The sequence below is a fragment of the Gorilla gorilla genome, chromosome 21 (genome assembly GCF_029281585.2).
Source record: "Gorilla gorilla gorilla isolate KB3781 chromosome 21, NHGRI_mGorGor1-v2.1_pri, whole genome shotgun sequence".
In the NCBI taxonomy this organism is placed as follows: Eukaryota; Metazoa; Chordata; class Mammalia; order Primates; family Hominidae; genus Gorilla; species Gorilla gorilla.
In genome coordinates, this window is record NC_073245.2 from 35,388,790 (window position 1) to 35,402,904 (window position 14,115).

Genomic DNA, 14,115 nt, shown 5'->3' on the forward strand with positions numbered 1-14,115 from the left:
ATAAAAATAAAATAAAATATATAAGAAAAAAACACACACACAAGTATACCCTCTTCTCCATGTCAGTAAATCCACCGGACCTTTCCGTTTTCCTTCTTCCAGGGGTTTCCAGGGGTTTCCATAACACTTTCGGATAAACTTTCCTCTTTTCCTCTAACACTTGCCAATGTCTTTCTGCTGGAGTCTTACCATCCGTACCAGGAGTCAAAAAATTTAAATAAGGCTAAATGTAGTTTTGATTGAGGTGGTAGTTGTCCTCCCATACCCCCTTTTTGTATTTTCAACATGCATTGTAATGTTTGATGTGCCCGCTCTACAATGCCTTGTCCTCTAGGATTATAGGGAATTCCCGTTTTATGGGTTATAGCCCAAAGCTGTAAGAAATTTTGAAAAGCATGACTAGTATAAGTGGGTTCATTGTCAGTTTTTAATTGCTTAGGTATCCCCATGTGAGCAAATGATGACAATGTCACTGTACATGACCAGCTGTCTCACATGTTTGGCATGTAGCATGCAGCATATGAGAATAAGTGTCTATAGTTACATGAACATAGCTAAGCTTACCAAAGGTTGCTATGTGTGTAATATCCATTGGCCAAATATCATTTGGAGCCAAACCTCGTGGGTTACAGCCTTCTACAGGTGTGGCTCTAGGGACATGCTGGCAAGTAGGACGGGCTTGTATTATAGCCCTAGTTTTGCTGCGAGATAAAGGTAACATGCGAGTAAGGGCGGCAGTATTTTGGTGCAGAAGCATGTGAGACACTTGAGCTTGCTGAAACACAGAACCAATCAGCTTGTCTGCTTTCTCATTACCTAGAGATAGTGGCCCAGGAAGTTGTGTGTGAGAGCGAATATGAGAAATATGAAAAGGAGCTTCAGGAGAGCGAATAGCTTGTTGAAGTCTTAAAAATAAGTTAAGCCAGCTGGGCGTCGTGGCTCACGCCTCTAATCCCAGCATTTTGGGAGGCCGAGGTGGGAGGATCACAAGGTCAGGAGTTGGAGACCAGCCTGGCCAATATGGTGAAACCCGTCCCTACTAAAAATACAAAAAAATTAGCCGGGCGTGGTGGTGGAGGCTGAGGCAGGAGAATTGCTTGAACCCAGAAGGCGGAGGTTGCAGTGAGCCAAGATCATGCCATTGCACTCCAGCCTGGGCAACAGAACGAGACTCTGTCTCAAAAATGAAAGAAAAGAAAAGTGAAAAGGGAAGGGAAAGGGGAAGGGGGAAGGGGGAGGGGAAGGGAGAGGGAAAGGAGGAGGGGAGGGGGAGGGGAAGGGAAGGGAAGAGAAGGGAAGCAGTTCTGGGTCTAGTGTACTTTTAATTGTAGCAGTTCCTATGCAACTGACTACATTTACAACATAAGCTGAATCACAGACAATGTTGATGGGATCTGAGCTGTGAGCTGTAAAACCTGAATGACTGCAATTAGCTCTGAGTGTTGAGCTGAAACCCCAGAGGTCATTATTGTTTGAGTATGTTTTGGTCCATAGATAGCAGCACAACCTTTGGAAGAGCCATCAGTAAAATAAGTCTGTCCACCTGGAATAGGCTTGTGATGAGTAATCACAGGAAGAATGAAAGAATGGATTTTATAAAACTGTAAAATTTTGTCTGAGAGGTAGTGGTTATCTATAGCACCCATGAAGTCTGCAAAAGCAGTTTGCCAGGCAGTCAACATTTCCCAAGCTTCGGCTTGTTGCTGGGAGTCTAAAGGAACAATAATTTTGTCAGGGTCATATCCCGTAAGCATTTTTGACCTATGCCTGCCCATAGTCAAATTTGTGTAATTAAAGAAAAATAAACTTGCAAGGTTTTGACTGTTTGATTAGGTAAAAAGAGCCATTCTAGTATTGTTACAGACTTGTCTATGAACTGTCCCAAAAGTCCTGTTGGAGAGTGGGGGGTAGGAAGAATAAACAAAAGCAAGGGTTTTTGCAGTTGTAGCCTTGAGGCATGTCTCTGCTGTAACCTTTGCTCTACAAGCCATAATTCAGCTTCTGCTTCTTTAGTTAATTGCTGCAGGGAATTTAAAGAAGAATCTCCTTGCAGGGTTTGGTAAAGATGTGTAAATTGATAGGTAACAATACCTAACATTGGCCATAGCCAATTAATATCTCCTAATAATTGCTGAACATCGTTTAAAGTTTGTAACCTGTCTTTATGGAGAACTACTTTCTGAGGCCGTACACTTCTAACAATAGTTCCTAAGTATTGGAATGGGGAAGTTGTTTGTACCATTTCTGGAGCTATTTGGAGATTCCATTTAGTCAAAGCCTGCTTTGTTTCTCTGAATAACTGATGTAGGATTTGATCTGTAGGAGCAGCCAAAAGAATATCATCCATAAAATGAATGATGTAAGCAGTAGGAAACGTATTCCGAGGCTCTAATGCCTGCCCTACGAAAGGCTGACATAGCATAGGACTGTTAAGCATGCCTTGGGGTAAAACTCTCCATTGATAACGAGAAACAGATTCTCTTTGATTAATAGAAGGCACAGAGAAGGTAAACCGAGGCTTGTCCTTGCCATGTAAGGGCATAGTAAAGAAACAATCCTTAAGATCTATTGCTGCAAGAGGGCTGTCTCTTGGAATAGCCACTGGAGATGGTAAACCTTTTTGTAAGGCACCCATCAGTTTTATATGTGCATTAATAGCTCTTAAATCATGTAGCAGTCGCCATCTTCTGGACCTTTTTGTAATAACAAACACTGGAGAATTCCAGGGGCTGACTCCTCTCTGAGTCCGGCATCCCATTGTTCTTTCACTAGCTGCTGAAGTTGTGTCAGCTTCTCCTGAGATAGGGACCATTGATCTACCCATATGGGTTTGTCACTGAGCCATTCTAATGGTAAGGCAGTGGATGGAGGAGAAATATCAATGACCCCCATCAGAAATCCTGATGTCCTAGCCCTTTTCTGTTTTTCCAGTTACTGATATCGGGTTAGGATTTCCTTGAAATTTTCCTAAACCTTTTCCCCTCTGATATCCCGTGTTCTTCAACATTTTAAATCCTGGGTTATCGAAGTTTTCATTTGTAAGTCTCATATCCCATGCTGTAAGTAAGTCTCGACCCCATAAATTGATAGCTATATTTGCAACATAAGGCTGAAAAGTACATGACTATCCATCTGGACCAAGACAAGACAAAATCTCAGGGCTCTGTTGAACACTTTGAGCTGTGCCTACTCCCACTAGGGACATAGAAGTTAATTGCAAGGGCCAGGATGGGGGTCAGTTGTCTTTAGAGATTAGTGATACATCAGCTCCTGTATCCATAAGCCCATAAAATTTCTTTCCTTTAATTTGTACTACACAGGCAGGTCTATTAGAGGCTATGGGTTAGGATACATAGATTTCCCATGTAGTTGTGCTCCCAAACCCTTTATTTCCTTGTTTCTCCTTTCGTGGAGAAGGGTGTAATTTGCAGGGAATAAGCAATAATTAGCAATATATTCTCTCGGTTCAAAAACCCAAAGATCTTGTGACATTAAGACTACTTGAATTTCTCCTTCATAATCAGAGTCAATCCCTCCTGGGACTACACTGATGCCTTGCAAGTTAAGATGGCTTTTGCCTAAAATTAGTCCCATGTATCCTGTTGGTAAAGGTCCCCAAATACCAGTGGGAACTTTGATAGGTTTGTCTCCCCCTACTAACGTGATTCTTTCTCTGGAGGGTAGATCTAATCCTGCACTTTGTGGTGTTCCTTGGGTGAGGGAATCAATGTGCCTCTGGGAACTCATCCCTGAAATGGGGTTGAAGTCTGGACTGGGAATGCCCTCATTGTTTGTGGGTCCAGGCCCCGTCTCGTTTCCTGGCATGGGGGTCCCATTCTGATGAAATTTTGAGCGACACTGATTAGCCCAGTGATTTCCTTTGTTACAGCAAGGACAAAGTCCTGGCGTTTTTTCCGCTGGGTGGGGCACTGTACTGTAAGGTCCTTTCTGTCCTGAGATCTGGCGGCATTCCTTTTTAAAATGTCCAGTTTTTCCACAATCATAACATTTTCCCATTTTACGGTTTGACCCTTGGCTCCTTTTAGATTTGTCAACAGCTAAATTAGCCATTGCTTGCGCTAACATTTCAGAGTGATGAAGCTCAGTTCCCACGTCCTGACAAGTTCTCAGAAAATTTCCCAAGTTTTTTGTACACCTCACCGGTGCCAGTGCATGTTTATAATCCGTGTTTGCATTCTCAAAAGCTAGAGTTAAGATTAGCATTTCTGCAGCTGCGGTATGAGGAATTTGACGCTTCACTGCTTCTTGCAGTCTTGCAAGAAAATGTGCATAGGGTGGCCAGGTGCAGTGGCTCACGCCTGTAATCCCAGCACTTTGGGAGGCCGAGACGGTCAGATCACAAGGTCAGAAGATCGAGACCATCCTGGCTAACACGGTGAAACCCCATCTCTACTAAAAATACAAAAAATTAGCCGAGTGTGGTGGCGGGTGCCTGTAGTCCTAGCTACTCCGGAGGCTGAGGCAGGAGAATGGCGTGAACCCTGGAGGTGGAGCTTGCAGTGAGCCGATATTGAGCCACTGTACTCCAGCCTGGGCAACAGAGCAAGACTCTGTCTCAAAAAAAAAAAAAAAAAAAAAGAAAAAAAGAAAAAAGAAAATGCGCATAGGGCTCTTGCAACCCTTGCATGATATGTAAAAAGGATTGTACTGGGACTCCGTCTTCAGGAATTGTGGCCCAGGCGCCTTTAGCAGCCTGTGTTCACTGCTGATAAGCAGCGTCTGGGAGTGCCATTTGATGTTCCAGGTCTGAATAAGGGCCATTACTTAATAGCATATCCTCTGTAATGTCTCCATGTCCAGCAACATGATTCTGTCTAGCCTAGTCTGCACACATTTCTTGCTAATTTAAATTCCATGTCAGATATGTGCTAGCGGACAAGCAAGCTCGCACTAAGTGTTTTACATCAAAGGGTAAAAGACTCATAGCACCAAACATGGATTCTAGCAATCCTAAGGTAAATGGGCTCTGTATGCCATTATTTACCACACTTGCTTTTAATTCCTTTAACAACTTAAACTCTAGTGGAGTGTGTTCATGAACAACCTGCTGTGGATTATTTGGATCAGACCTTACAAAAATAGGAAAAGTACAGGGTTCTAAGGGCTCTGCAGCTATGGCAGCAGAGTGTAAAAATCTTTGTATTGGGGTCTCTATTTCTGCTACTGAAGGAGGCAGTACAGATGTTTCTGCAACTGGAGGAGGCAGTATAGGCCAATTTTTATCCTCCTCCATTTTTTATTTTCAATTGGAGCTGTGGGTGGGACAACAGATTCTTTCAGATTTTTAGATTCAGCCTGCTGCCCCACAGAATAATAAGGATATAATGGCAGAAGTACAGTACAAATTAAACTCCAAGTGGAAAAAACAGAAGAATCAACTTTAGGACCTTTTTGATGAGTCTGTTTTAATCCTTCTCCTGCTTTAGCCCAATTTTCCACATCAAGAGTGCCTGCCTGGTGGCTGGGCGCGGTGGCTCACGCCTGTAATCCCAGCACTTTGGGAGGCCGAGGCAGGCGGATCATGAGGTCAGGAGATCGAGACCATCCTGGCCAACATGGCGAAACCCTGTCTCTACTAAAATACAAAAAATTGGCCAGTTGTGGTGGTGAATGCCTGTAGTCCCACCTAGTGGGAGGCCGAGGCAATGGAATCGCTTGAACCCAGGCAGCAGAGATTGCAGTGAGCCGAGATCACGCCACTGCACTCCAGCCTGGCAACAAAGCAAGATTCTGTCTCAAAAAAAAAAAAAAAAAAAAAAAAAGAGTGCCTACCTGTAGAAACCATGGGTTATGTGTAATACCTTTTGTGGCTTCTGCAGGGGGTTAGTTAGTGCCTGTGAATTAACCTGAGCTCCAGACTGTCTCAACAGAACTTTAAGCAACTGCAAATAATGTTTTTCTTTAACAGACAAATTCTGCCCCTTGTTACCCTGAATTCAGAAAACTTCCCATTCCCAGTACTTCTTTAAAGCACTGCTCCCAGTACCTCTTTAGGGCACTGACCTTATATCCGCTACCGGCAGACTAATCCTGGGATCCCCGTTCACCTTGTCAATTTCAGTTCCTCTGCTCCAGCAGACCTTCTTCTTCATGTCCTTGAAGTCCCTGTTTGGGCGCCACTTTGTAGAGTACCTGATTCTGTCGCTGATCGGGGGTGCCACCTGTAACCTGCATGAACCTAGGGGGACTGAACAAAGCGGGGGGCAGTGAATGCGAGAATAAAAGACAAGAGACAAAAGAGTACATTTGAAAGAAGGGGTCAAGGGGCACCTTGCCTCTAGTGGACAAGGGCCCTGAGCTTTATACAGCCCTCCATATTTATTAGGCAAAACAGATAGTGATAAATGGGGGGGGTGATTGTCGGATAATTGTCAGTCGGCTGTTTGGTTCACAGCAGGCTTGCCAGACTGCATCCTTTGAACAATAGGCACTAGATTTCTCCGTAGATAACTTCAAGGAGCCCAGCACCAGGGAGTGTGGCCCTCAGCAAACCTTTTGGTGGCAGGCGCAGTGTGAGTTTGCTCACATCCTGCATTCTTAATAAACAGTTTGCTGTTTGATAATATAGCCTCCAGTGGAATGCTGAGTTGGTCACTATCCCTTTGGCCTTTTCAGCTCCCAACATCTGACCTGACCGCTGGCCTCTCCTGTCATCACCCTGCTCCAGCATCACTGCCTCTTTGCTCATCCTCAGCCGACCTTCCTGGGGCCTTTGCAGCTTGATTCCTCTGCCTGGAATTCCCTGCCTTCCCTAAGGCCCATAATCACTTGGGTTATTTTCTCCCCGTTCAGGTCTGTGCCTTCTCTGAACACTTGAACTCAAAACCCTGACTCTTTCACCTTCACTCTATTCACCTTCTTTGGGTTATTCTTAGTGCTTTATCACCAATATATTTCTTATCAGTGTATCTGTGTATTGCCGTTTTCCCACACTGGAATGTAGACTCTGTAGAAAGGACTTTGTTTACTGCTTTATTTTCAGTATCTAGGTCAATGCCAGGCTAATACTAGTGTAAACCAAAAATAAAATCCCAAACCCTCCATCCGCTGCTGACTGGATGGACCCCTTCTGGGCCAAGGGGACCCCAGGGAAACCTGAAAAAAAACAAAAATGGAATTATCGGCTATGACAAGAAGCAAGATGGGACGCACCTTGTTGTACCCCCTCCCTTTTGGAGTATAGGTGCAACTGGCCAGCATTAACATTAAAATAAAGATCCTAAGACTCACAAACACACTCTTTGTGGCAATAAGGTCCAAACTCCAACCTGACTGATGTAGCATCACATGACAGATAGCAGACTCTGAAGGAAATCAAGATGTTTTACCCCAAAATATATTTCTTTGAAATATTTTGAAATGGCCCTGGAAAGCCATCTTTTGTGTGGGGAATTTGCATCTGTAAAGAATCTGCATTAATGCAGCCAGGTCTTTCCTGAATCTAGGAGAGGTTAAACGAGAGTTTAACACACCTTTTAAGATCCGAAAAGAGACATTTACCATCAATTCTTTCAGAAGGCTGCTGCCTATGAGCTTTCATCCGCATAACAAGAAACTTGGTCTCCACAACCTCCCCCTTAACTCAATAATTTCCTTCTATTGACAGTCTTTAGACAAAACTTGACTCAATCAATTGCTAATCAGAAAATCTGTAAGCTCCCTGCGTCAAGATATCCCACCTTTTTAGGCTGAACAAAAGTACACCTTCCATGTGTTGATTTATGATTTTACCTATAATTCCTGTCTCCCTAAAATACATAAAACCAACCCGTAACCTGTAACTGCAATGCCTCAGGCACACTATCTCAGGACCTCTTGAGGCTGTTCCTGGGCCATGGTCACTCACTGGCTCAGAATAAATCTTTTTAAATATTTTAGAGTTTGGTTTTAACTTCAACACTAGGCATTTCATAAATATTTGCAGAAGGTATGACTGAATCATCTTAACTCCTTAGAGGTGGTTCCACTGTTCTCATTCTACTGTTAAGGAAGTGAGTCTTGGGGTCATTAATGAACTTTGCCTCTGGGCTGAAATTAAAAAGGCCTGTGGCTGAGGAGGGTAGTGCATGCTGGTCTTTGATTCAGTCCTGCAGCATAGTCCAATCTAGAGTTGTGTATTTGGGAAAAACACCTAGATAAACTATTCCTTACTGTAGAGATGAAAATGTAATTGCCCAAGGGATTCTCCTTGTCCGCTGCCCAGACAGAGCCGATTTATCAAGACAGGGGAGTTGCAATAGAGAAAGAGTTTTTTGGTTTTCTTTTTTTTTTTTTTTTTTTGAGACAGAGTCTTGCTCTGTCGCTCAGGCTGGAGCTCAATGGCACAATCTCAGCTCATTGCAACCTCTGCCTCCAGCGTTCAAGTGATTCTGCTGCCTCAGCCTCCCAAGTAGCTGGGATTACAGGCATGTGCCACCAGGCCCAGCTAATTTTTTTTTTTTTTTTTGAGACAGAGTCTCACTCTGTCACCCAGGCTGGAGTGCAGTGGTGAGATCTCGGCCCACTGCAACGTCCACCTCCCGGGTTCAAGCAATTCTCCTTCCTCAGCCTCCCGAGTAGCTGGGATTACAGGCGTGTGCCACCATGTTCAGCTAATTTTTTTGTATTTTTAGTAGAGATGGGGTTTTGCTGTGTTGGCCAGGCTGGTTTTGAACTTCTGACCTCAGGTGATCCATCCACCTTGGCCTCCCAAAGTACTGGGATTACAGGTGTGAGCCACCATGCCCGGACAGGCTAATTTTTGTATTTTTAGTAGAGATGGGGTTTCACCATGTTGGCCAGACTGGTCTCGAACTCCTGACCTCAGGTGATCCACCCGCCTCAGTCTCCCAGTGTGCTGGGATTACAGGCGTGAGCCACTGGGCGTGGCTGAGAAAGAGTTTAATTCACGCAGACCCAGCTGTACAGGAGACTGGAGTTTTATTATCACTCAAATCAGTCTCCTAGAAAACTCCAAGATAGGGATTTTAAAGGATAATTTAGTGGGTAGGGGGTCACAAAGTGAGGGGTGCTGACTGGTTGGATGAGAGATAAAATCATGGAGAGTCAAAGCTGTCCTCTTGGGCTGAGTCAGTTCTTGGGTGGGGACCACAAGACCAGATGAGCCAGTTTATCGATCTGGGTGGTGCCAGCTGATCCCATCAAGTGCAGGGTCTACAAAATATCTCAAGCACTGGTCTTAGGTTTTATAATAGTGCTGCTATCCCTAGGAGCACTTGGGGAGGTTTTAGAATCTTGTAGCCTCCCGCTGCGAGACTCGTAAATTTCTAGTCTTGTGGCTACTCTGTTACTCCTGCAAAGGCAATCTAGTCCCCAGACAAGAAGGGTTTCGCTTTGGTAAAGGGCTAAGTATTTGTTTCAAAATTAAACTATAAACTAAGTTTCTCCCCAAGTTAATTCGCCCTAAGCCCAGGAATGAACAAGGATGGCTTGGCGGTTAGAAGCAAGATGGAGCCAGTTAGGTCAGATCTCTTTCACTGTAATAATTTTCTCTATTATAATTTTTTCAAAGGCGGTTTCAAAAAGGCAATGTTTGCTGGGCGCGGTGGCTCACGCTGTAATTCCAGCACTTTGGGAGGCCCAGGCGGACGGATCCCTTGAGCTCAAGAGTTGTAGACCAGACTGGCCAACATGGTGAAACCCTGTCTCTACTTAAAATACAAAATAGCCAGGTGTGGTGGCCTGAGCCTGTAGTCCCAGCTACTCAGAGGGCTGAGGGGGGAAAATCACCTCAGCCTGGGAAGTGGAGGCTGCAGTGAGCTGAGATGGCGCCACTGCACTCCACCTGGGTAACGGGAGTTAAGAGCCTGTCTCCAAAAAAAAAAAAAAAAAAAAAAAGGCAATGTCATTATTCAACATAAGCCTGAGTAGGCCATTCCCATGCCCATTCCTTAGATGACATATCTACTGTATATTTGCAAAAGATCAACATAGTTTCTAGGGTTAGCTACAATTAATCCAAGATTGCGCCGGTTGCGGTGGCTCATGCCTGTAATCCCAGCACTTTGGGAGGCCGAGGCGGGCGGATCACGAGGTCAGGAGATTGAGACCGTCCTGGCTAACAGGGTGAAACCCCGTCTCTACTTAAAAAATTCAAAAAATTAGCCGGGCGTGGTGGCGGGCGCCTGTAGTCCTAGCTACTCGGGAGGCAGAGGCAGGAGAATGGCGTGAACCCGGGAGGCGGAGCTTGCAGTGAGCCGAGTTCGCGCCACTGCACTCCAGCCTGGGCGACAGAGCGAGACTCCGTCTCAAAAAAAAAAAAAAAATCCAAGATTGCTTGTTAGAAATTAACATTGCTTTTTGAAAAATTGCCTAATAAAACAATTCTTTAGCAGTGATTCCCATCTTCTGTATGCTTAATATTCCATAACCATCTAGCCAAGAAAATTCCTAGTGAATTCGTATTAATCTAGGGAAGATGTTACAAATATTTTTAAAAGACTACTTTAAAATCAAAGGGTGGTACTGTGGTGTTGGAAATGGAAAGCCTAAATAACCGTCTAATCACTCTGGAGCTGTGTGACCTTGGGCAAGTTACGTAACTTCTGTTTCCTTATTAATCCTGGGTCTTAAAACACTTCAGAGATAATTGTGGGAATGAAATACACACTGCAGTCCCTACCAGCACTAGGTACCCAATAAAAGATACTTTCACTTTAATATCAAACAGAAAACCCGCACTGCAAAACTGAAACTCTTGCGTCCTACCAATGCACACCAAGTTTTTGGGCCTTTCCTCTTAACCTCAAAGTGCTCCTTTCTTGAACCTAAACGAGAATGAATGAATCAAAAGGAAAATGAGAAGGAAGCTGCGGGGCGTGCATTTATTTCCAGCTCTGCTGCCCGTAGAGTCCCCCGGCCCACTGCCTGAGAACTCGAAGAGCCGTCTCTGCTCAGCCGAGGGGTTCACCCATCTCCGGGGCGGGGACCTCACCTTGGAAGGACCCCTCCCACTCCGCCCCTCTTGGAATGCGGCTGAGCGGTGGATGTCCCTTTTCGGGCGCCGTAGGCGCGTTCCTATTGGCTAGCTTTGTTCGGCGCCAAAGCGCGGAGCGGAGGCCGAGGCGAGAGCCTGGCGCTGTAGGACTAGAACGAAAGGAGTGAGGCGCCGAGAGCGCAGATACCATTTTGGCGTGAGAGCTGGTGGTTGGCAAGGCCGCGGGAGTGGGAAGCGTCCGCCATGTTCTGCGAAAAAGCCATGGAACTGATCCGCGAGCTGCATCGCGCGCCCGAAGGGCAACTGCCTGCCTTCAACGTGAGAGACGGGTAGACTTGGACGGGGCATGCCGGCGTTGGGCCCTGGGCTCTGGGGCGGGGCGGCTCCCCGTCAGGGTTTACTTTCGCACCTTGTTTCCTCCGAGCTCCGGAAAACTTGGGAAGCAGCAAAACAAAATTTAGGAGGAAAGAGAAAGCATTCATGCTTACGCTACCCAGCGATTTGGTGAATTTCCTCATCTGAGCACATTTTAGCAGTTTTCCTTGGACAGATTTGTTCCGGTCCCTTAAAACATTTACAGGTTGCCTGATAATTTAGCATTTCTTGCTCACTCAGGCATCTAATCGTGGTCAGTAAAAGCTAGGCCTCTGGAACCTGGCTGAGATTCTGGTTCTGTAGTGTGACTTTGGGGCAGTTACTCAAGCTTTCTGTGCTCTCAGTTTTCTCATACGCAAAAATGGGGATGGTGACAATAATAGTACCCAACGCGTGATGTAGTGGACGCAAAATGAGTGGCACGTGTAAGGGTCTCTGCATATGCCTCACATACAGTAAGGGCTGAGTCAGTGTTAGCTATTAGTATTACTTTTCTCCTGCTGCTGCTGTTACTATTAATATTATGATTATTTGTATTTTTCTATCACTGCTACCCCAGGGAGAGTGCTAAGCACTTCATGTACATTCTCTTTTGTCTTTCTAATAACCCTTTGAGGGCCCGGTGCCATGGCTCCTGCCTGTAATCCCAGCACTTTGGGAGGCTGAGGCGGGAGGATCGCTTGATCCTGCCACTGCATTCCAGCCTGAGTGACAGAGGGAGACCCTGTCCCAAACAAAACAAAAATAACTTTTGATGTTTAAACTATTGTTTTCTACTTTTTTCAGCTATATATGCATAGGTTTGGGGAGATTTAAGTATATTGCCTAAGGTGACACAGCAAGAAAGCTAGGATTTGAACCCTGGCACTCTGGCTCCAGAGCTTGCACTCTAAATTGTATATTTCACTTATGTCATAGAGCAGGCATTATGTGGATGTCAGGACACATTCTGCTGGAAGAGGGGCACAAAAACAGTTAATAGAATTCACCACGCTAAGTGATACTTAAGGAGGTATAGCAAGGAACACGAAGGAGAAACACCAGTATGAGCTGGGGTAGAGGAGGTGACATATGAGCTTTTCCATCCTCAAGGATGAGGTTACTGATCTGAGAAGGAAGCGAGGCATCCCAGCCAAAGGATGCTGCAGCACAAAGTCACGTGGTCACACTGGAGAGGGTGACCAATAGGGCCTGTGGGGAGGCTAGGAAGGTGGCTCACAGCCTACATGAATTTGTTGTTCACTCATAAGGCATGCTGGGAGCTGGTAGAGGATTTTAGACAAGCAAGTGATAGGGTAATTTTTGTGTTTTGAAGATAACTGCGGCAGCAATATGGGGAATGGATTGAAGAGAGGAAAGAATGGGACAGGGAGATGGCTACTGGGTGGCTGATAGAGTAGGTGAGAGGTGTGTGGTCTGAACTGTGTCAGGTCAGTGGCACTGAGATCAGTGTTTGGGTTTTAGAGACATGAAGCAAACATGACTTGTAGCTATTAGAGCAGGGGCAGAGATGGGGTCCATAATGAATGAGAGGGAGGAATCGGGATCTTGGAGGATCCTTAGGAAACTGGGTAAACAACATCAGAGTTCAGGAGATAGAGTGTGTTGGGGAAGGTAATGAGTTTTGTTTTGAACACTAAAGAGCACCTAGCCAGACAATTAGATTGTCTTACAAATGAAGAAACTGAGCCGACACAAATTATGGGTCAAGTTAAGGAACTCGTCTGAATTTACAGCATATTGGAGGTAGAGCTTCAACTTGAACACAGGTTTTCCAGTTTCTAGTCAACTGTTTTTTCAACTTCAGAGCAGTTACTCATTTAAAAAGTTAGGCAGCAGTCTGCAGCTCAGTAGAGATGCTGGAATGCAGAAGTGTGTAAATGCTAAAATGTGGCCTGAGAACTAGGAACTTTAGAGGTCATTGTACATATCAGGACACAGGCCTAGAGAACAGAGAGACTGTGCAAACAGGTGCGGCCAAGCTGGATTTTGGACCTGACTCTGACACTTAGTTTAGCTCTCTGTTTTACTCAAATTTTAAGTTAAGTGTTGGGTTATCACTTTGTGGGGCTAGGGGCTGGTCTTAGAAGTTGTAGAATCAGGCCAGGCGTGATGGCTCACGCCTGTAATCTCCCCACTTTGGGAGGCCGAGGCGGGCGGATCACAGGGTCCTGAGATTGAGACCATCCTGGCTAACATGGTGAAACCCCGTATCTACTAAAAATACAAAAAATTAGCCGGGCGTGGTGGGATGTGCCTGTAGTCCCAGCTACTCGGAAGGCTGAGGCAGGAGAATGGCTTGAACCTGGGAGGCGGAGGTTGCAGTGAGCCGAGATCGGGTCACTGCACTCCAGCCTGGGTGACAGAGACTCCGCCTCAAAAAAAAAAAAAGAAGTTGTAGAATCACTCTCTCGTAGGTCTTAATTTGGTGGAGCACCTTTTGTCTCACTAGTGCCTTCCACTGACAAACCCACCTGATACTCAAGGTGATCCAGCAGCCTGGAACACTCAGTCAGCCTGCGGAGGCTAGCCTCTGACTCAGTGGCACAGAGGAAGGCTGACAGTGGATCTGAGAGGCCCAAGGACCACACAGGCTTTTCTTTTTTGTTATTGTTTTGAGATGGAGTTTCGCTCCTGTGGCCCAGGCTGGAGTGCAACGGTGTGATGTCGGCTCACTGCAACCTCCGCCTTCTGGGTTAAGCAATTCTCCTGCCTCAGCTTCCCTAGTAGCTGGGATTACAGGCGCCTGCCACCATGCCCAGATAATTTTATGTATTTTTAGT

General features: G+C 45.5%; 1 protein-coding gene across 4 annotated transcripts in view; it reads left to right on the forward strand.

Annotated features, from left to right (window-relative positions):
• Window positions 1–10,977: 10,977 nt before the first annotated feature.
• The window catches only part of GINS1 (GINS complex subunit 1), a 41,386-nt gene continuing 38,248 nt past the window's right edge, over window positions 10,978–14,115 (forward strand). For 2 of the 4 annotated variants that reach the window (XR_010132309.1, XM_019017260.3), the window contains exon 1: window positions 11,048–11,275. Coding sequence is in view for 3 of the 4 variants with exons in the window: in XM_019017260.3 (XP_018872805.1) it covers window positions 11,201–11,275 (75 nt within the window). In the remaining variant the exon portion in view is untranslated. Of the gene's footprint in view, window positions 11,276–14,115 lie in introns of all 4 variants that reach the window. The other 2 variants (XM_004061927.5, XM_055372814.1) reach the window with 2 other exon arrangements.